Source organism: Muntiacus reevesi, chromosome 18, assembly GCF_963930625.1.
Source record: "Muntiacus reevesi chromosome 18, mMunRee1.1, whole genome shotgun sequence".
Lineage (NCBI taxonomy): Eukaryota > Metazoa > Chordata > Mammalia > Artiodactyla > Cervidae > Muntiacus > Muntiacus reevesi.
The window spans coordinates 1,988,588-2,008,972 of NC_089266.1; the positions used below are offsets into that span (position 1 = coordinate 1,988,588).

The following is a 20,385-nucleotide window of genomic DNA, read 5'->3' on the forward strand; positions in this document are numbered from 1 at the left end:
CCATCACACTATTACTTACCAGGCAAAACGTGCTCAAAATACAATGTTAGCGTCAAATAGAGCAGAGTGTCAAACGCCAGAAGGGAGAAAATCGCTATCATCGTGTGTGACTCTCCAGAGGGATCAGGGAAAACAACAGCAGTCATGTGATACTCCTGATGTGAGATCTGAGACCACAAAGAGCAAACTGCAGTCAAAGTTAGGTAAACCTGTAGAACTGAAGCTCCTTTGATGATGCTACACAAGCAAATACAATTTTAATTTTCATATTCCTTTTCCTTAAAAAAATGCATGGTGAAGTTGTGAGTAGCAACGTTGCATTTGACAAAAAAAATTATTGTCACCGAGTGGGAAATGCTCTAAGAGAAGATAGGACAATGGAAGAACAGAAACTTAATTGATTGATTAATCAGAAATCTTCAGGAAGAGGATTTAGAGAAGTGGGAAAGCAACCAAAAATAATATATATTCTGGGAAGAGAAACCCAGAGAGGGCAGGGAAGTGAGAGGCCTTTTGAAGGAAGTATGAAAATCCGCATGTTGCAGACGTGTTCAAACATTAGATAAGTACTGAAGACTTGAGGAGGTTGATTTTAAGGGTAATAAAGATAAAACAGACGATGAAGATCATAGCTAAGCTTCACCTTGAGTTGTTCTAGCCTCATACATAAATAACAGCACAATTACCCGTGAGCTCGATTCCAACATCCTGACTTTGCAGACAAGCAACGAGAAACTCCAGAAGCCCGGTGACCCACCCAGGGGGACTCAGCGGGAAGGGACAGCACTAATTCTAACTCATGGGGCCCGGCCCTGCGCCCCGCTCAAACTGTGAGCGATTATTTTTCTCATTTAAATTTCCTAAGAGTTTACAAATGATCTGTTTGATAACTCTGATAAGATCTTTTTAAAAGATTTTCTTGGATGTGGACCATTTTCAAATTCTTTATTGAACTTGTTAACAATATTCTTTCGGTTTTATGCTTTCTTTTTGCTTTTCTGGTTTTGGCCAAGAGGCCTGTGGGATCCTAGCTCCCCGACCAGGCATGGAGCCTGCACCCCCTGCGTTGGAAGGTGAAGTCTTAACCACTGGGTCACCAGGGAAGTCCCGATAAGATTTTTTATTTAACTTTTCAATAGCATAATTTCTTAAAATGCAGGGTGATTGATCATTAAGCTTGAGGAAGTACCAAACTGTCTCAACAATGCTGAAACTCTAATAAACAGTCACTAGATGGCTGCGTTCTTACCTGAGCCATTCCAGCAGTGAAGGCGAAAGGGCTGAACAGACATAAAGCCCACCCCAGTGATGGCGGGAGCGGACTGTACAGTGCAGTGAAGCCCAGACAGCCCCAAAACACGGTGACGAGCGCGCCAGCCACGCCGGTCAGGATGGGTCTCTTTATCAGCACGCAGAGAAGGAAAGCCAGTGCTATCTGAAGGAAGAAAGAAGAGTTCCAGGGGGTATATTTTTTCCACTGAGAATCACAAATAGCAATATTCACTCGTTCATCACATGAACAAAAACATACAGAAACCGGAATACAAAATGAGAAGCTCTAGGCTACCAATATCCTGAAGAAACATGGTTACTGGCTTATATATCTGAGACTTGTAGGATGAGAAAAGCATGTTTTGCCAACTCACCAAAGACAGGCCATACAGAGTGAAAAGCGTGACTAGCACCATGAAGCCAGTAAGGATAATCATTTGGAATAATTTTATGACCAGACTCATAAAAATGGATGCAATAAAGATGAAGCCAGCATACATCAACGCCCAGGAGAGCCTACAGTAGAAACAAAGAATTAATTCAGAATGTCGCATGTACGCAAACACGTGAGGTGGTATGCAAGAGCTCAGAGCACACGTTCCGAAAACGAACAGACCGGGGTCAGGTTGGCTGTAAACGTGTGGCTCTGTGCTCTCTAGCTGTGTGATGGGACAAGTCTCTCTTCTCATTCGTGTGTAAAACGGGAGTGACTGTGTCAACTATCTCATATGGTTGTTCTGAGGATTCAATGAAATAATGCCCATGAAGACTTTTGCCTAGCAATTATTAAAATTATCTTAACAAACACACAATGAATGTTAAAATTAACATTATCACTGCTGATCAGTCGCCAAGTCGTGTCCGACTCTTTGCAACCCCATGGACTGCAGCTCACCAGGCTCCTCTGTCTTCCACCATCTCCCGGAGTTTGCTCAGCCCCATGCCCTTTGAGTCAGCGATTCTATCTAACCATCTCATCCTCTGCCACCCTCTTCTCCTTTTGCCTTCAATCTTCCCCAGCATGAGGGTCCTTTCCAATGAGTTCCCCCAGGTATTAACGTGGGATACACAGGCAACTCACCAAAATGCTGACTGTCGAAGACCCATCCCTGTCATCAGCGTCTTAAATTTTTTTCGTTCTTTTGTAATGTTTAATGATGCAACATACACAAAAGGGGAGAAATAAATAATACAAATAAAAATAAACCATTCGTTTACAATTTCTCCCTTAAAAATGAAAGGGGGTGTCCTCATATTTATTCCAACAACTGATGTCAACTCTTCCATCACAGAATGATTCGTTGTGACCTAAATTGGGATGTTAACAAACAAATGCATTAGGTTAACTATAGAAGAAATGGACTAGAAAACCACAGCTTTAGCTGAGCTTACAATTAACAGGGCTGGATGAGAGAGAAGAGTGATGGTGAAGCAGAGGAAGTGATCCCTGATAACTCCCCAGGTAGGTGACTGGCTTTGGCATTCACTGGAGACAGAGAAAAGGCTTCCCAGGTGACTCAGTGGGTAAAGAATCTACCTGCAATGCAGGTTCAATCCCTGGGTCAGGAAGATGGCAACCCATTCTGGCTTGGAGAATCCCCATGGACAGAGGAGCCTGGTGGGCTACAGTCCTTGGGGTCTCAAAGAGTTGGACACGACTGAGCATGCATGCATGAGATAGAGAAAATTTTTTAAAGGCTCGGTCATGTGTAGAGAAAAACGCCCACACTCAGTTTTGAACATACAAATCTGAATTGTTTACGGGGCATCAAAGTGAATAGTCAGCTACTCAGGACTACAGTGGCGCCAACCTTGTCCATCACCTGTGTTTGTAAACAGTTTTACTGCAGTGCAGTCACGCACATTGGTCTATGCGCGCTTCCACATTAAAAATGGAAAGTTGAGTATTTGCAACAGAAACTGGCCCCCAGACCGCAGAATACTTGCTCTCTGGTCCTTTAAAGGACAAGTTTCCTGGTCAACAATTAAAGCAGAGTTCTTACAGTCATCAGCATGCAAACTGCAAATAAATTTATGGTAAAGGATGACACCGTGTAGAGAAAGCATGGAGAAAAACGCATTGAATACAACCTTGTAGAAGTACAGATTGAAAGAGCTGTGAGTGTAACGATGGGTAAGACTGCAAGAACACTGAGAGGAACTGCTCAAAAGAAAACCAGGTGAATGCTGTGATATTTAGTTAGAAGACCAGGAAAGACAAGGAAGGAAAATGTCACGTGTTAATGCACATGAGCGTTGCTACTGACCTCAGAAAAATCATTTTGGTGGCATGGTGGGAACAGGAATTTTATTGTGTTGAGTTGAGCTTAAAGGAAGCAATGCTTTCAAGAAGTAAAGATGTTAAGGGGAAAGAGGGTGTTTGAGGAACCGTGAATGGGAGAAAGTCTTGATAAGAAAGACACTGATCATTTTAAGTACTGAAGAGAATTTCGTTGAAAAGGGGAAGCTGAAGAAAGAGGTCGTGGACAGGAAAGCCCATTGTGCAACCTTCCTGGTACTGTGGGCAATGATCGTGTTTCCAGCCCTGGCACCGAGGAGGGGCAGGAAGGACGGGGAGGGAGAGCGGGTGGAGGGGGCAGGTCTGCGGTTCCGCATCGGTCACGCTGGGAAGCGGGAGGCTGTGCCTCCGCCAGCTTCTGTCTTCTCGGAGAAGGAGCAGAGCAGCCTCTCCTAGGAGGGCAGGGTGGAGGCAGGGGTGACACGTGGGGAGAAGTACAGAAGGTTTAAACCAGGCCTTGGAGGCTGTGCACTTACTTCTATGATTGCAGCATTAATTGCAGTCTGAAAAGCCACAAACCCGCTTTCCCAGTATGTTGACAGGAGACAGAAAGCTTCATCCTTTAGAGCCAAACAGTGGTCTTTAAAGAAGAAAAACATGCACATCATTACGCAACGGAAATCAATGAACGGAATGGAAACATCAACCCTGGTTCTAAAGTGAACTCTCTGAGAGTCGCTCAAAGTCCAGGATGACAAAACCCAGAGCATTTTTAAAGCAAAACTGCAACAATGCAGCACACCTCAAACGGCTGACAAAACAGCGAGCCTCAGCCTGCAAGGAAAACATCCTGAAGTTCGAAGTGAAAAGCACACTGCTTCTTTTCTTGACCTTATTAACGTTTCCATCAGCCACTTCCCACAGAGGACTGGACGAGGCAGCAAAGACGACTGCAACCAGGTCCCGGTGCCCACCTGAGTACTCGAAGTTCTCTCTCATGATCGGGACTCTGTGTCCCCAGCTGAACTTCAGCCGGTATGAGAAAGTGTCGTTGAACACAATCCCCACCATCTCAGAGTCGTTTCTTGGATCTACTCTGTCCATGGAGTCTTCACTAGGGATCCCAAGGATTGTTCTTCCTGCCAGGTGTGAAAAATAGGACTGATTACGTAAACTTTACTCCTAGAGGACACAAGACCAATAGCAATCATTGAGGTTTCCCGCCCAGTTATTGGCGCTATGGGTGCCTGTGTGCTAAGCTGCTTCAGTCGCCTGCGACTCTCTGTAACCCCACGGACTGCAGCCCGCCAGGCTCCTCTGTGCACGGGATCCTCCAGGCGAGAAGGCTGGAGAGGGTGGCTATGCCCTCCTCCTGGCATCTTCCCCAGCCAGTCTCCCCACTGCCGCCTGAGCCTCCGGGGTAGCCCACCGCTGCCATACGTTATGGCACCAACAAGCAGCTGCCTCTGAGGGCTGAAAGTCTTTCCTACTGCCTAAGGCTCCATGTAAATACGTGAGAAGATGTGAACGACATGCCACTGACTCTGGACCGCGGATGTTTGGGCTGCACGGACCCCTCAAATGTGCATTTTGCCCGAAGTAAATGCTGCATTACTGCACTGTCCAGGCACTGGTGGAATATGTGAGGCTGCAGAGCCCTGAATGGAGGAAGCTCGGACGCTGAGGAAACACAGACACAGGGGCCAACGAGGAATTACTCGGATCTTCAACTTCCTGAAGAGTAGGTTCCTCTAGCCCCGCGGAGGTTCAGGGGTCAACTGTATGGATTTTTAAAAAGCAGTCGTGTGTGTGCTCAGCTGTATCTGACTCTGAGGCCCCGCAGACTGTGGCCCACCAGGCTCCTCTGTTTCCCACGTTTCCACCAGTTTTCCAAGCAAGGACTGTCCTGACTTGCTACGGGGTCTAGGGATGTCTGGGAGCATCAGCTTCCGGGCCTGTTTCTTTTTCTAAGGATTTACTTCCCTAACCTTAGGGCCCGGAGGGCTGCTGCTCTCACGATCCTCCAGGACTTGAATTTGGAGCAGAAACAGAACAGCACCCGGTCCTCAGTTATGCAGAGCGGGGCCTTGGTTGGGGTAAATCAAATTATCGAGTTCACTGAGGGAGAAAAAGCATCTGGCTCCTTTCATCTTAGCATCTTTAAATCTGAGAATGCCAGCTGAGGGCAAAGAGCCTAGAGTTAAGGCTGCCTGGACACAGCTCCTCTGCCGCTTATGAAAATCTTAGCTAAGAGACTTCGAACCCTGGCTCCCCTGCATGCAAAGTAGTTCCCAATAATTTAGCATAATCATAATCCTCACTGAAGTCAGGGAAAACTGAATTTGTGCGCCTATGTGCACACATGTCTACATATGTGACCGTGTGTGTGTGTATATTATCCGAGAAGGATACACTTTTTAGAGGAGGAAGTGGTGGCTTGAATGAAGGCAAAAGCTTTCATTGTTTGCTTCAGACAAGTTTGTACTGCTTAACTTGTTTTAGGCTGGCTGTTACTTTTGCAATTAAAATGATTTTAAAATTAAAAATAATTTAAATGACCAGTAGAAATGCTTTGGAATTTGGTGGGTTTTTTCTCTGCCCAAATTATAAGCAGATTTCTATCCTATGAAAATAGTATGCCAGAAGTAATAAGCGGCACACAAAGAATCAGAGTTCAAAATCAGAGGTAATGTGAGAACCCACCCAGGCTCTTTGGAGTCAAGAACACTATCTTAAGCATTAAACTCATATAACATTTATAACGAATGAGTCTACCATATTAAAAAACAGACATGACTTTGCCAGCAAAGATCCATATAGTTAAAGCTACGGTTTTTCCAGTAGTCATGTATAGATGTGAGAGCTGGACCATAAGGAAGGCTGAACACCAAAGAATTGATGCTTTTGAACTGTGGTGCTAGAGAAGACTCTTGAGAGTCCTATGGACAGCAAGGAGATCCAACCAGTCCATCCAAAAGGAAGCCAACCCTGAATGTTCATGGGAAGGACTGATGCTGTAGCTGAAGCTCCAATACTTTGGCCACCTGATGTGAACAGCCAGCTCATTGGAAAAGACCCTGATGCTGAGAAAGATTGAGGCCAGGAGGAGAATGGGAAGACAGAGGATAAGATGATGGGATGGCATCATGGACTCAATGGACATGAGTTTGAGTAAACTCTGGGAGATGGTGAAGGACTTGAAAGCCTGGTGAGCTGCAGTTCATGAGGTTGCAATAAGTCAGACATGACAGTGTCTGAACAAGAACAACAAAATCTCTGTTCCTCTGAGACCTACCCTTCCTTGGAGCTCCGCACCAAGCCCTCCACCCCGTGTGAAATGAGGATCCTGCCCCAGTGGAAAACCACTGACCCACAGGCTGGGTAAATAAACTCAACTTGCAAAGCAGACTTCAAATTAAATGCGAATGGGTTGCATAATAATAATGAAGCGTGGGCCGCTGAACAACACACCTTTCATATAGGAGGCCGCAGCCACCTTATCCATGATGCTCCGGGTCACGTTAGTGACCGGGGTGTAGGCCACCAGCAGCGGGTCGGAGTCATTAAACGCATCCACACGTCCCAGGACCTGAGGCGGCTGTTCCAGGAAATGCACGGCTCGGAAGAACTCCGTCAGCAGGCAGAGCGCCAGCCCCGGGAGCAGCACCATCGCCCACTCCTCCGGCGCACAGAAGAGAAAGGGCCACGTCACCGCGGCTCTCAGACAGGCAGGAGCGCCGTCCCCGAGCCCGGCTTCACGCGCCCCGCGCCCGCTGCTCAGTTACGGCCCGCCTGCTAAGGAGACCGCCACTCCCCACGCCCGGCAGCCGGACTCGGGGCGCTCAGCCCGCGGCCCTGGGTCACCGAGAGGCGCGGGCCGGCAGGGCGCGGGGCAGGCTGACCCGGGAGGGGCGCGTGTGCCTACGGCGGATGCGTGTGGGTGTGCGGCTCTTAATCTCCAAAAAAGCTTTGAAGTATATAGCAAATGTGGGATGGATTTATCTCCAAATATAGCTTTGAGATAACACCAAGTATGTCCATTAATCTTAACCTAGAATCATAGCACCCCTCATATACTCCCGATTATTCACCCTCATATGGATAAAACATAAGTACACATCATCCCTAAGAGATACTTTTGTCAAAGGGTTTAACCTGAAGTTAAAAATCTATTTTTTAATGTAAATACTGTTTACAAGAAATGCAGATGACTGTAAATCAGTCACGTCACTCTTTGCAACCCCGTGGACTGTAGCCCACCAGGCTCCTCCGTCCATGGGATTCTCCAGGCAAGAACACTGGAGTGGGCTGCCATGCCCTTCTTCTCCATGGGATCTTCCCCACCCAGGGATCGAACCCAGGTCTCCTGCATTCCAGGCGGATTCTTTACCACTGAGCCACCAGGGAAGCCCTTATTGTAAATCAGCTGTACTTCCATAAAAGTTTTTTAATTAGAAAAGTTAAAAAAAATAAAAAAAGGAACACAGGTGGTAAAGGGATGCATTAATTGACAGCACGAATAGCACCAGGCAACACAGAAGACGGGATTCAACGGGAGGCAGCTGTGGGCTCGCGGGCTTGGACAAACCAACATTAAGGGGCATTCCGGGGAGCTCTCCGGGGCTCAGGGGCTGAGGCCGCGTGCATCTCCTAAGGGGCCAGGCGCTAGCGCCCACTTTGATCCCAGAGGCCACACAGTCAAAAAAATATTTTAAGAGATATTTTAGAGGAAATTTTAGGAAACTGAATGTCAACATGGAATTAGATGACAATTATCACAAACTTTCTAAAGCGCACTCATGGTTACGAAGGAGCCTGTCCTTGGTTTTCGAGGATGCTAGCGGAAGCCTTCAGCGGTCGTGTCATATGTATTAAGAGAGGAGCTGAGGGAGATGACGAGATGAAGCCACAGCGGCAGATGCTAACAGGTGTCAAATCCTGGTTGTAGGTGAACCAGACAGGACGTGAGTTAACTGGGCGAGTCATTCCACATTAGAGATTTTAAACACTTTTGTAAGCTTTTCAAAAATTGACTTGGATGATCACTATAAAGGTTACCCTTTATCAACACAGCAACTAAAATATTAGAACTGAATGCTTCAAGAGCTAAGGATGACCCGTGTGCTTCAAAAAAAAATTAAAAATTTAAATAAAAAATTAAAAAATAGGAAAAAAAAAAAGAACTGCTATTTTTCAACAGAACACAGCTTCTGTGTGGCCAAGGCAGCTCCAGGTATATTTCGTGAGAACACACAGCAAATATCCTCATCTTGATGGCCTTGACCTTATACCAGAAACCAAACAGAGGGCAAAGATGCTGACAATCAGTGACCCGGCTCCCTGAAACTCCTCCAAGTTTCCAAAAGCATAATCTTCAAAAGAAATCCCCCCAAGTTCCCAAATTCTTGCTCAAAAACAATTTCCCCAGTCCTATGAATTAACAAGGGCCTCCCGCGTGGCTCAGTGGTAAAGAGTCTGCCTGCAGCGCAGGAGGCACAGGAGACTCGGGTTCGACCCCTGGGTCGGGCAGATCCCCTGGAGGGGAGCCTGGCGACCCACTCCGGTGTTCTTGCCTGGAGAATCCCATGGGCAGAGGAAGGGCTACAGCCCACCGGGTTGCAAAGAGTCAGACAGGACTTCGTGATGAAACAAAAAACAATTCACAGAATCTTGTCTAAACGTCCCCAGTAGAGTACTGTGGTTCACCCCTTTAAAATTTACTTCATTTTGCTCCCCCCCACCCGCTTTTTTTCTTACACTAAAGTTGGCCTGGGGTAAACCAGGATAACTCCACAAGATTCAAGTGGATTACTTACTTGGTGAACAGCTAGTTATGTTCAAAGAAAAGTTATCTGCTTTGCTTTTTAGGAGCAAACATATGAGCCTGCATCTTTTGCCATAAATATTATGCTATTGTGCAACATCTGCAAAACATTACCTTGGGAACTCCAAATCAACCAGCCCACAGAATTTGTGAACATAAAAAGGCAATAAAAATGGCATAATATTAAATGACAGACTTTCATCCACCAAATACGGAAAGATATATATTGTGAACCATACCAAAACGCTCTTTTTCTTCATTCTCCATTTTCTAAGAAAATTCTTGTGCAGAAGGGCCTGAGTTTGTTGACACACGCTCCTCTCTTTTTTAATCATCTTGTCCTGTTCATTGACAGAGAAGACAAAATCAATATTACACAGCAATAGCCAGGCAAGAAAAAGGGCAAAAAAAAAGTTAAAATAAAGCTCCTGAACACACAGTCCCAGGGGCCCTGGCCAAATGCCTCATTTGACATTCCCGTTAACACACATGCAGTTTTTTTAAAGAGTATAAAGTGGTGACAAATACAAAATGTCCTGCCAGTTGACCTTTCTCTGAAGGCTCAATGGTTATGAACAAGGTAATTTTTTGTCCTTTTTGTCTCAAAAGCAAATTTTCCTGCCACATCCTGACTTTGCAACAATCTAAAGCAGATAACTAACACAACATTGTAAATCAAGTGTACTCCAGTAAAAATAAATTAAATCAGAGAATAAGATGTTAGCAATGTAAGACCCTGATGCTGGGAAAGACTGAAGGCAGGAGGAGAAGGGGGCGACAGAGGGTGAGATGGTTGGATGGCATCACCGACTCGATGGACATGAGTGTGAGTAAACTCCGGGAGCTGGTGATGGACAGGGAAGCCTGGTGTTCCGCAGTCCATGGGGTCGCAAAGAGTCGGACACGACTTAGAGACTGAACAACAACGTTTAGAATCCTAAACACATTTGCCCTGACTTGGTACTTTTTAAAAATGTATAATAGGAATAAAACCACCTCCAGTATTCTGTCCATGGGAGATCTGCACTTCGAAAGGCACGCTTTTGGAGGCTGATTTGATGACATCTAGTGGTAAAGACAGAGGATGAGATGTTGGATGGCATCACTGACTAGACACGCGTGTGAGTAAACCTCGGGAGTTGGAGATGGACAGGGAAGCCTGGCGTGCTGCAGTCCATGGGGTCACAAAGAGTCACCACTGAGCGACTGAACTGACAGAGTGGTAAAGAATCTGCCTGCAAGCGCAGAAGACGTAAGAGGCGTGGGTTCAATCCCCAGGTGGGGAATAATGCCCAAGAGGAGAAAAGGGCACCCCACTCCTGTGGCCTTGCCTGGAGAGTCCCGTGGGCAGAGGAGCCTGGAGGGCCACAGTCCGTGGGGCCGCATGGAGTCGGACACGAGTGAGCACACACACAGAGGAACCCAAGGGGTAAAGGCAGGTGGGGTCACCGTACAGTCCTCCTCAGGAACCCAGAGCACAGTTCTACCCTTGAAACTCACGGTTCCCCTTTAGGAGTTAAGTCTGTCAGATACACAGGCAGAAACCAAAAGCTTCGGCTGGCGAGCGTGACCCGAGTGACTGATATGCGTGGATCACCACACGTGTCAGAGGGCTCTCTTGTGTTTTCAGTTTAAAATTCCAGAGATGATCACTTGGTATCATAGTTCTGGTGACTTAAATCCACTCGAATAAATGCTGATGCTACATACAAACTGCAGTAATTATATAACTTGCTGGATTTCCTTTGCTTGATAAAAGGAAAAGGTAAAGCTACCAAATGCCAAAATAATCTCTAAATTCTAAGTTGGGAAAGTTTCTAAGGGAAAACATTCATCTTCATGAAAAGAAAACAGAAAAAAGAAACCACGAGGAGAAGCAACTTGTCCTGCTGCGTACACAGTCCCAAAAAACAAAGGTCTGCAAGTTCTCAGATGGCCAACCAGAGAAGCGCAAATCTGACACAGAAAAAGAATAATATTTACGCACGTTTCTGGATCTACCTTCCACTTTACTATCACACTCTAATATCATTTTACTGAGTGAGAAAATGAAACTCCTCATTAGGTCTCCTGTATAAAGCAGAATAATTTAGAAATATCACAACTATATAATAATTTTAACCTTGTCAACCAAGACGCTTGCCATTGATTCTGCCCTTTGTGCCTGATTACCTTACGTGGAACGAAAGGTAAAAACAAGTTCAACTTACGGTTAGGAAAGTAAGAGTGAAGAACGAAGATGCACCTTTGATGCCCTGGTTTCTTTCTGTTCAGAAGAGTTTAAAGAATCCTTCAAGAGCTTTGCTTAAGGCTGTCTTCGTTCAGTCTGGCTTCTAAAAACAGGCCACGGTCTGTGTGGAAAGAGCCTGCCCGACACATTCCCTCCTTGGGAAGCGGCTTTCTCCCGTCCAATTGTGCCACAGGGAGGCTGCAGCCACGGCCGGTGCCTGAGCCTGTGACGTGTGCTTGTTTATTGCTCTATCTTTCTGGCACAGGCAAAACAGCAATCAGATTCCAAAAGGGATTTTTAAAAACCCAGGCCTGAGTAAGTCTCCACTAACTTTGAATGATTAAAACTTTGAGAGCCAACACAGAAGAGAACAGATTTAAAAGAAGGGAAGTTGAACGGAGGCCGCGAGATTGACCTCAGAAATGAGAGTAACTTATGCAGGAAAAATGTGAGCAAAGACGTTCCTGACGGTGGCGAAGTGGCGTCTGCTGCAGGCTGGTTCCTCTGTGCTCTGAGTGTGCACGCAGGTGCAAGCCTGCTCCGTCGTGTCTGACTCTTTTCCACCCACAGACTGCAGCCCACCAGGCTCCCGTGTCCCTGGGATTCCAGGCAAGAAGAGTGGCGTGGGTTGCCATTTCCTCCTGCAGGGGATCTTCCTGACCCGGGGACTGAACCCTCATATTCTATGTCTCCCGCACTGGCAGGCAGATTCTTTACCACTGCGTCCCCTGGGAAGCTGCTAGAAAGTATGCTAAGGGTTTACAATGAATTATTTCATTTACACTCAAAGCAAACCCATGAGGTGGGTAAAGATATCTTTACACATTTCACAGATTAGAAACAGGAGACTCTCTTGAGTTCATGGAGACGCCTCAGCCGGGTTTGGTCCCATGTCAGCCCCGACGGGCTCAGCAGACACAACAGCCCCTCTGGAGGCCGTGCCCTGGGCACCAGCTCCCCGGGGAGGTGGGATCCTGGGGCAGCAGCGGAGAACCTTCCAGGGTGGGCGAGGGGCAGGGCCCCTGAGGTTGCTGGATCCAGCTTTGGGGTTAACCAGCGGTCACCTCCTCCCAATGGACCACATACCCACCTTGCTACCAAGCAAGATGTATTGGTACATACTGTAGACTCTCCATTACTAACATGATAGGATTTTTTTTTTTAACATTTTCTAATTAGTTCCTGCTTCCCAGGTGGCTCAGAGGTAAAGAATCCACCTGCCCTGCAGGAGACATGTGTTTGATCCCTGGGTCAGGAAGATCCCCTGGAAAGGACATGGCAACCCACTCCAGTATTCTTGCCTGGAGAATCCCAGGGACAGAGGAGCCTGGCAGGCTGAAGCCCATAGGGTCACAAAGAGTTGGCCAGGACCAAGTGACTAAGCAAATTAATTGCTGCCCGTCTAGAGGAGCAGGATTAATTTTGCATGTTACTTTGAATTTTGGTTAAAGTGTCTGCCTGCAATGCGGGAGACCTGGATTCGATCCCTGGGTGGGGAAGATCCCCTGGAGAAGGAAGTGGCAATCCACTCCAGTATTCTTGCCTGGAGAATCCCATGGATGGAGGAGCCTGGTGGGCTACAGTCCACAGGGTTGCAAAGAGTCGGACACGACTGAGCGACTTAACTTTAACTTTCACTTTGAACTTTGCTGAGCTCTTTTATTTATTATCATTGGAGATTTTTTTTGAATTTTCTAAACAATATGTTCATTTGTGCAGACTCAGTTTTATGATTTCTGTTTTCTAATGTATTATGATTTCTGTTTTCTAATAATTCTTACAATTCTCTGAAGTTGAATTCCTAGAATAAATGTTTATGATATAGGTCTCATCCTCTGAGTCTTTTTTTTTTAATCTCCTGTTTCTTTTCATGGTTCTGTATTAATTACATCTTTTATCCTTGATATTCCCTTCCTCAGTCTCCCCTTACCTCAAATGGCCTTTTTTTTTTCTGTTTGGTCATTAATTTTAAAAGCATACAGCTAAGCTATGCTGAAATTTCTGACCTATAGAAACTGTGAGCTGGTTAATCTTTATTGTTTTAAGCTGCCTCATTTTGGGGTGATTTGTTATGCAAAAGTAGATCACAGGATCCTTGGTGTCCATCGGCTAAGACTCTACACTCCCAATGCTGGGGGCCCAGGTTGGATCCCTACTCTGGGAACTAGCGCCCTCCTGCTGCAGCTGGAGATCCCAGATCCCTAGAGCTGCAGCTAAGGCCTGGCATGGCCAAATAAACAAAATTTTTAAACAATCAAAATATTCCAATAAAGTGACACTTCTGACTCGTCTTGATGCTTTCTCCCATCTGAAAATTATCATGGACATCCCTAAGTCCTCGTTTATATGGGGAAAAAACCCTGAGTTTTCTCAAGTATGTATCACTAGTTTTACTATTTGAAGCAGTAAAAATCAGACCATGATCATATCTTTATTACCAATGACTCCCCCAGAACTCATTTTCTGGAGGTGTTTTATGGTCTCTGGGTCTCTGCCCATCTGCCTCCCAGTTATTCCAGTTATCAATAAAATTCACTTTTGTTTAAGAGACAATGATAGAGGATTCCCTGCAGGGCTTCCCTGGTGACTCAGACATGAAGAATCTGCCAGCAATGCGAACTCCAGTTCGACCCCTGGGTCGGAAAGATCCCCTGGAGAAGGAAGTGGCAACCCACTCCAGTATTCTTGTCTGGAGAATCCCAGGAACAGAGGAGCCTGGAGGGCTACAGTCCATGCGGTCGCAGAGTGGGTCACACACGACTGCGGTGTCTAACACAGCACTGGTTGCTTTGCCCAGAGGACCGGGAAGGCTTGATTTTGCGGCTCCTTAGAGAAAATCTAGGGAGGGGAATCAATGCTGAGGATGTAACTGAAGCCCGGGTTCGAGCTGGGCCGCACGGGAGTGGGGTCCTTCCCGCCCTGGCTGTGCGCCCCTTCCCTCTGACGAATGCCGGGGGCGCCTTCCGGCTCCCTGGCGTTTCTCGTCCTCTGTTCGGATGCTTTGAACCCTGCTGTCGCCTCTTCCCACGTGAACTAGCCTAAGGATGACCCGTTCACTCTGCGGGATGCAGCCTCCAGCTTCCAGGCTGACTTGCTGGCTCCAGCTTGGGCTCTTGCTGGGCCCCCGCGTAGGTTAGTGTAGTGGCTCGGTCGTGTCCCTGCTCGCGTGCGTGCTAAGTCCCTTCAGTCGTGTCCAGCTCTGTGACCCCGTGGGCTGGAGCCTGTCGGGACCCTCGGTCCATGGGTTCTCCAGCGAGAACCCTGGAGGGCATCTTCCTCCGCAGGGATGGAACCCAGGGGTCCGGCGTCGCAGGCACTCTCCGCCCGCGGCACGGCGCGCTGGGGCCACCTGGTGGCCGAAAGCGCTCCAGTCTCGCCGGCTCCGCCAGGCGCCTCCCGCGAGCGGGGCGGCTCTCACCCGGCGCCCAGGTGGCTGGAAACTGGAGGGGTTGGAAGCTGCGCTTCAGGCTTTCCTGGTGACTCAGCGGTAAAGAACCCACTTGCCAATGCAGGAGACCCGGGTTCCACCCCTGGGTCAGGAAGATCCCCTCCAGGGTTCTTGCCTGGGAAGTTCACGGACAGAGGAGCCCGGCAGGCTACAGCCCCTGGGGCCAGAGAGTCGGACACGACAGAGCCACTGAACAACAGCCAAAGCCCCAAAGGTCAAAGCGCGAACATAAGACAGTCCCCGGGGCGGGTGCCAGCCTACTCAGAGGAGACAGGTTTTCCGCTTCTCGCCCTCGAGAAGCTCCGATCCTTACCCAGCCGCCTCACCTGCATCATCCGTCTGTCTCAGGTTATCCAACGGTGGACTTCAGTGACCTTAGATGGCCCTTTAATTAGCAAATGCCATGACCCTGGCGAGGCCCATGCGCAGACATGGGGGAAATAATTAATTACTGTATTGATACCCTTTGGAAGTCTTTGCACTTATTCAAGAGTGGCAGCAAGACTTCTAATCATGTAGTTTTGTGTATGCTGTCTGCTTTTATGCTGCATAAAATTAACCATTCGATTAATTAGATTTGCAAGAGCTTAGAAACATTTGTTCATTAATTTTAAAATCTTATCTAAGTGTTGAATCAATTTATTTAAATATTCTAAGGAAAATGATAAATATTAAATACTTGGAAATAATTTAATCTATTAAATGTAATAAAATGTAAGCAAAAATGATTGCTTTATATTTTTACAAAATAGATTTAAGATAAAAAAGATCTACAAGAAAGTCTAGTTTAAGTTTAAAATATGAATGTGAACTAAAACACAGGTAACTGTCGATGCTGGGCTGGATGAAGCACAAGCTGGAATCAAGATTGCTGGAGAACCATCATCTTCAGATACGCAGATAATACGGCTCGAAAGGCAGAAAATGAAGAACTAAAGAGCATCTTGATGAGGGTGAAAGAGGAAAGTGAAAAAGTTGGCTTAAAACTCAACATTAAAAAATCAAAGATCATGGCATCTGGTCCCGTCACTTCATGGCAAATAGATAGGGGGAAAGGGGCAACAGTGACCGATTTTATTTTCTTGGACTCGGAAGTCACTGTGGATGGTGACTCCAGTCATGAAATTAAAAGGCGCTTGCTCCTCGGAAGAAAAGCTATGACCAACCTAAACAGCATATTAAAAAGCAGAGACATCATTTTGTCAACAAAGGTCCAAATAGTCAAAGCTATGGTTTTTCCAGTAGTCATGTACAGATGAGAGAGTTAGACCATAAAGAAGGCTGAGTGTCAAAGAATTGATTCTTTTCAAACTGTGGTACTAGAGAAGACTCTTGATAATCTCTTGGACTGCAAGGAAATCAAACCGGTCAATTCTAAAGGAAATCAACCCTGAATATTCTTTAGAAGGACTGATGCTAAAACCGAAGCTCCAATAATTTGGCCTTCTGATGTGAAGAGCTGACTCACTGGAAAAGACCCTGACGCTGGGAAAGACTCAGGGCAGGAGACGCAGGTGACAGAGGATGAGATGGTTGGATGGCATCACCAAATCAACGGACATGAGTTTGAGCAAGCTCGGGAGAGAGTAAAGGACAGGGAAGCCTGGCGTGCTGCAGTCCGTGAGGCTGCAAAGAGTCAGACATGACAGCAACTGAGTAATAACAACTATCAATGTTCCTTCTTGAACATTCTTAAAAACACTGAACAGATACTAAAAATAAATTACTAACAATTTCAGTGCCAGGTTTTTCCTTCGTTTTTAATATACACTAAGTAACAAAGTATCCACTTCGTACAAAATGAAGTTGTGCTAAATTTTCAGTTCTTAAAGCTTATTACTAATACTATAATCATATTTACTTTTCTTAAATGGGTGCATTGCGAATTAATTACATGTAATGCATTATGAATAAAAAATAAGTAAACTTTTACCTTATAAGAATAGCTGATATAAAAATTATTCACCTGAGAATAGATTTTTTTCATTTTATGTAACATGATCTTTCAGGAAAGAAAATGAAAAATCATTTAGCAATATCACAAATACATTAGAGAGAAGCATTTCTATTTTTAAAAGATGAACATCTATTAATGCATTACATAAAAATACAGCATAATGTTTTGCCAGATTCTCAGTACAATCAGAAGAAAATGTGCAGCCAACGGAACAATAAAAGCAGGACACCACTAACCCTCAGTAGAACTGTGCCCCAATAAAATATCATTTGTACAGCCAGCAAAGCATCACCACATTGTATTCGAGTTAGGACCCAAGTATCTGGGGGCTTCTCTGGGGCCTCAGTAGTGAAGAACAGGCCTACCTCTGCTGGAGATGCAGTTTCCATTTCTGGGTCAGGAAGGTCCCCTGGAGAAGGAAATGGCAACCGACTCCAGTGTTCTTGCCTGGGAAATCCCATGAACAGAGGAGCCTGGTGGGCTGCTTTCATGGGGTCACAGAGTCGGACATGACTGAGTGCTAAATAACCCAAGTTTCTAACATCCTCCTACTACACTGTAAGATCTTACAAGGCCAAAGAGAATAGTTACGGTTTTATCCAAAGACCCACCGCTTGAAACTTGATCACGAAAATGTCGGTGGAATTACTCTAAAAACATTTAAATGATAAAAATGCTGATTTTAGGTAGTTTGGGGCAATTTAAAGGAAAGAAGGCTTTTAGGGAAACCTGCAGATTTTAGAGAGAACAAACCAGCCAGAAAGATAAAGAGGCTCAGGAAGGGACAGTGTGAAGTCTGCTCATTTCTCTGCTTCTCCCATCTCCTTCCTGAGGCTGCAGATGGACGTTTGCCATGCTGGTCACCTACCACTGTCACTCCGTGAAGTCCAGCCTTGACTGTTAAAATCTGACTGTGGATGGAAAACATAAGCCAGGGGGTATGGTTTTTTCCTAGCTTCTTCCTAATATATATGTTTATTTGCATTGATACAAAAAAAAGCTTTGAGGTTATAATTTAAGACATTTGAACTGTACAGTCAGTAAAGATAAAGTCCCTATTTGACTTGCTGTGTCCTTTTCTTCCTACTCCGCTCACCCTGGTTTTCCTAAGTAGTAGTTAAACCATACTTCTGATTAAGTTTTTTTTTTTTTTAATGCTTACAAGAGCACAGTAACAGTACAATAATGAACCTGATAGATGTGAATTATGATCAGTGAGCACAGCTGCAAAATCATATCCCCAAAGAGAAGCCCCGGGTGTTATGCTAATATTAGACACTAAAAGATATCTCTTTCAATTTACAGCAACCAATTTGCCATGATTTGCTTAGAAAGTACAGTGTGTTGCTTATTAATTCATCTATAAAGGGAAAGATTTTCCCTCAAATGTTTCTGGACTTGTATTCATCATGCAGTGCTACAGTTGAAAAGTGGCAGCTTTTACTAAAGATTCTAAGAGTGAGATTCTCAGGTGCAGAACCAAAGGTTTGTAGAGGGAGGCGAGTGCCATGGTAACAAGAGGTTAGATTCTAGTGCCAACTGAATCCTACAAGGAGAAATAACTTTGATGCGGCTTGCAGATGCCAGCGGAGGCCCTGAGACAGCTTGTTTAGTTAAAAGGCAGGCCTGAGACACCAGGCAAGGTGCCTAGATCCTCAGGAATGTAACAGAGCAGCAGAGGGAAATGCCAGTCGTGCACCTTGTCGAGGCTGAGAAAGGAGCTCTGCCGTCAGCGGCGCAGCCTGACTCCCGGCCGTCTGAGTGCACAGCACAGCGAGAAGTTCAGGTTCGCCACCTAAGGTAACAGCCTCATCAAAGGGCTTGCATCTTTAGAGAACTCGGTACCAAACCCCGTTGTGACGGCTCTTCTCTAAGACCCTCTGTCACACAGTATAATCACACCCCTAATATACTTGTTTTCCCAAAGTTGGTAATTTTCATTCATCTGGTTGAGATATAATGTGAACTGGGGTTTCCCAAGTGGCACAGTGGTAAAAAAAAAACACTCCTGACAATCCAGGAGACACAAGAGACCCAGGTTTGACCCCTGGGTTGGTTAGATTCCCTGGGGGAGGGCATGGCAGCCCACTCGTGTCCTTGCCTGGAGAAGCCCATGGACGGGGAGCCTGGCGGGCAACAGTCCAGGGGGTCGCAGAGTTGGACACGACGGAGCTCACAGCACAGGATGATTTATGTGATAGCCCTACAGTCCACACACGGGATCTACACAGAAGTATTTGTACGGATGGATACCTTAACCAAAATCTCCAACTCTGTCATGGAAGGAAACTGGTTTCTTACTAAAGAGAACTGTGTAGAATTTACTTTTCCTTAATTTAATGACCACAAGTTTATCTATGTTCCACCATATTCCAAAGTGAATCTGAGGTGAATAACTAAATTCACAGTGATATATTTAAAACTCTACAAAGGAGAGATATTCAAATAATAAAGCTCACTTATAGAATAAAACATATTCTTTGTAATGAAGAGGACAAAAGATTTCCATTTTCCATCGGGGTGGAGGAGAAGGTATGGATTAACTCTTGCAGCCCTATAGATGTCTGTCATTCTAGCCCCAAATCACCGAAGAATCAGATTGTTACATCCTAAGATTCTAGACTCAATCCTCCACAATAACTGAAACATCTCTGAATTTTCCCGTAAGCAAAAGAACTGTACCTGAGTTACTTATGTCTACAATCACCTAACAGAACAAAGTCTCCTTTCAGTTATTTTGGCTAATGCATCACACCCAGTGAATGTCACAGCCTGCAAACCTCTCTCTGCCAGGAGCCTGTCCAGTGTTTAGCTTTTTAGCAGGCCAACTTCCAGTTTCTTTTAGAAAATAAAAAGGAGAAGCGGACTTTTGCTTTATGTCTCTGTTCCATATATTTGTCTTCTTATTTAGATTGGGGCGTTACATACTTATGTAACTAGATGGCATAAACTTACAGATAGCTGCTCAAAATGATTCTATCACTATGTCTTCAAACCACAAATTCACAAGCACTGCTTCTGAAAGTGAACAAGGACATAGTCAACCTCACGTGCAGACTCCAGCACAACACACTGCAGATGCCAGCATGCAGGCTCACGCCGCTGTGCGCAAGTTTTATTTGAAGAAAGTGAGACACACAGCTGATGGCGTTTCAGTGCAGGGAGCCAGGGAAACCCCAAGTGCTTTCTCGGCTCTTCGATTATTGTTCAAGCTGTAAACTGTTAAACCAAAACTAAATCGTAAAAGAAAGAAACGCGGGAAGCGGGGCGAGCAGCATGAATTCAAAACACGACTCTGTCCTCTTGTGTTCTTTCCCACCAGAGTGTGCTGTTGAAGGTGCCACAGCTGTTGTCTTCCTCCTCTTGTTCTTTCGTGAGCTCCACAAAAACCTACATGGAAATACATGAGCACAGT

General features: G+C 45.7%; 2 protein-coding genes across 5 annotated transcripts in view; both read right to left on the reverse strand.

Annotated features, from left to right (window-relative positions):
• Positions 1 to 11,735, reverse strand: part of ABCA10 (ATP binding cassette subfamily A member 10) — a 55,067-nt gene extending 43,332 nt beyond the window's left edge. Inside the window, exons 1-9 of the mRNA XM_065909531.1 lie at positions 11,546 to 11,735; positions 9,575 to 9,676; positions 6,983 to 7,190; positions 4,486 to 4,650; positions 4,048 to 4,151; positions 2,354 to 2,580; positions 1,647 to 1,788; positions 1,250 to 1,435; positions 20 to 167 (exon numbers count right to left, since the gene is read on the reverse strand). Of these exons, the coding sequence (XP_065765603.1) occupies positions 20 to 167; positions 1,250 to 1,435; positions 1,647 to 1,788; positions 2,354 to 2,580; positions 4,048 to 4,151; positions 4,486 to 4,650; positions 6,983 to 7,190; positions 9,575 to 9,670 (1,276 nt within the window). The 5' untranslated portion in view covers positions 9,671 to 9,676; positions 11,546 to 11,735. The remainder of the gene's footprint in view (positions 1 to 19; positions 168 to 1,249; positions 1,436 to 1,646; positions 1,789 to 2,353; positions 2,581 to 4,047; positions 4,152 to 4,485; positions 4,651 to 6,982; positions 7,191 to 9,574; positions 9,677 to 11,545) is intronic.
• Positions 11,736 to 16,760: 5,025 nt separating this feature from the next.
• Positions 16,761 to 20,385, reverse strand: part of ABCA5 (ATP binding cassette subfamily A member 5) — a 57,361-nt gene continuing 53,736 nt past the window's right edge. For all 4 annotated transcript variants that reach the window (XM_065909503.1, XM_065909505.1, XM_065909504.1 and 1 more), the window contains one exon: positions 16,761 to 20,360. In XM_065909503.1, the coding sequence (XP_065765575.1) occupies positions 20,253 to 20,360 (108 nt within the window). In that variant the 3' untranslated portion in view covers positions 16,761 to 20,252. The remainder of the gene's footprint in view (positions 20,361 to 20,385) is intronic.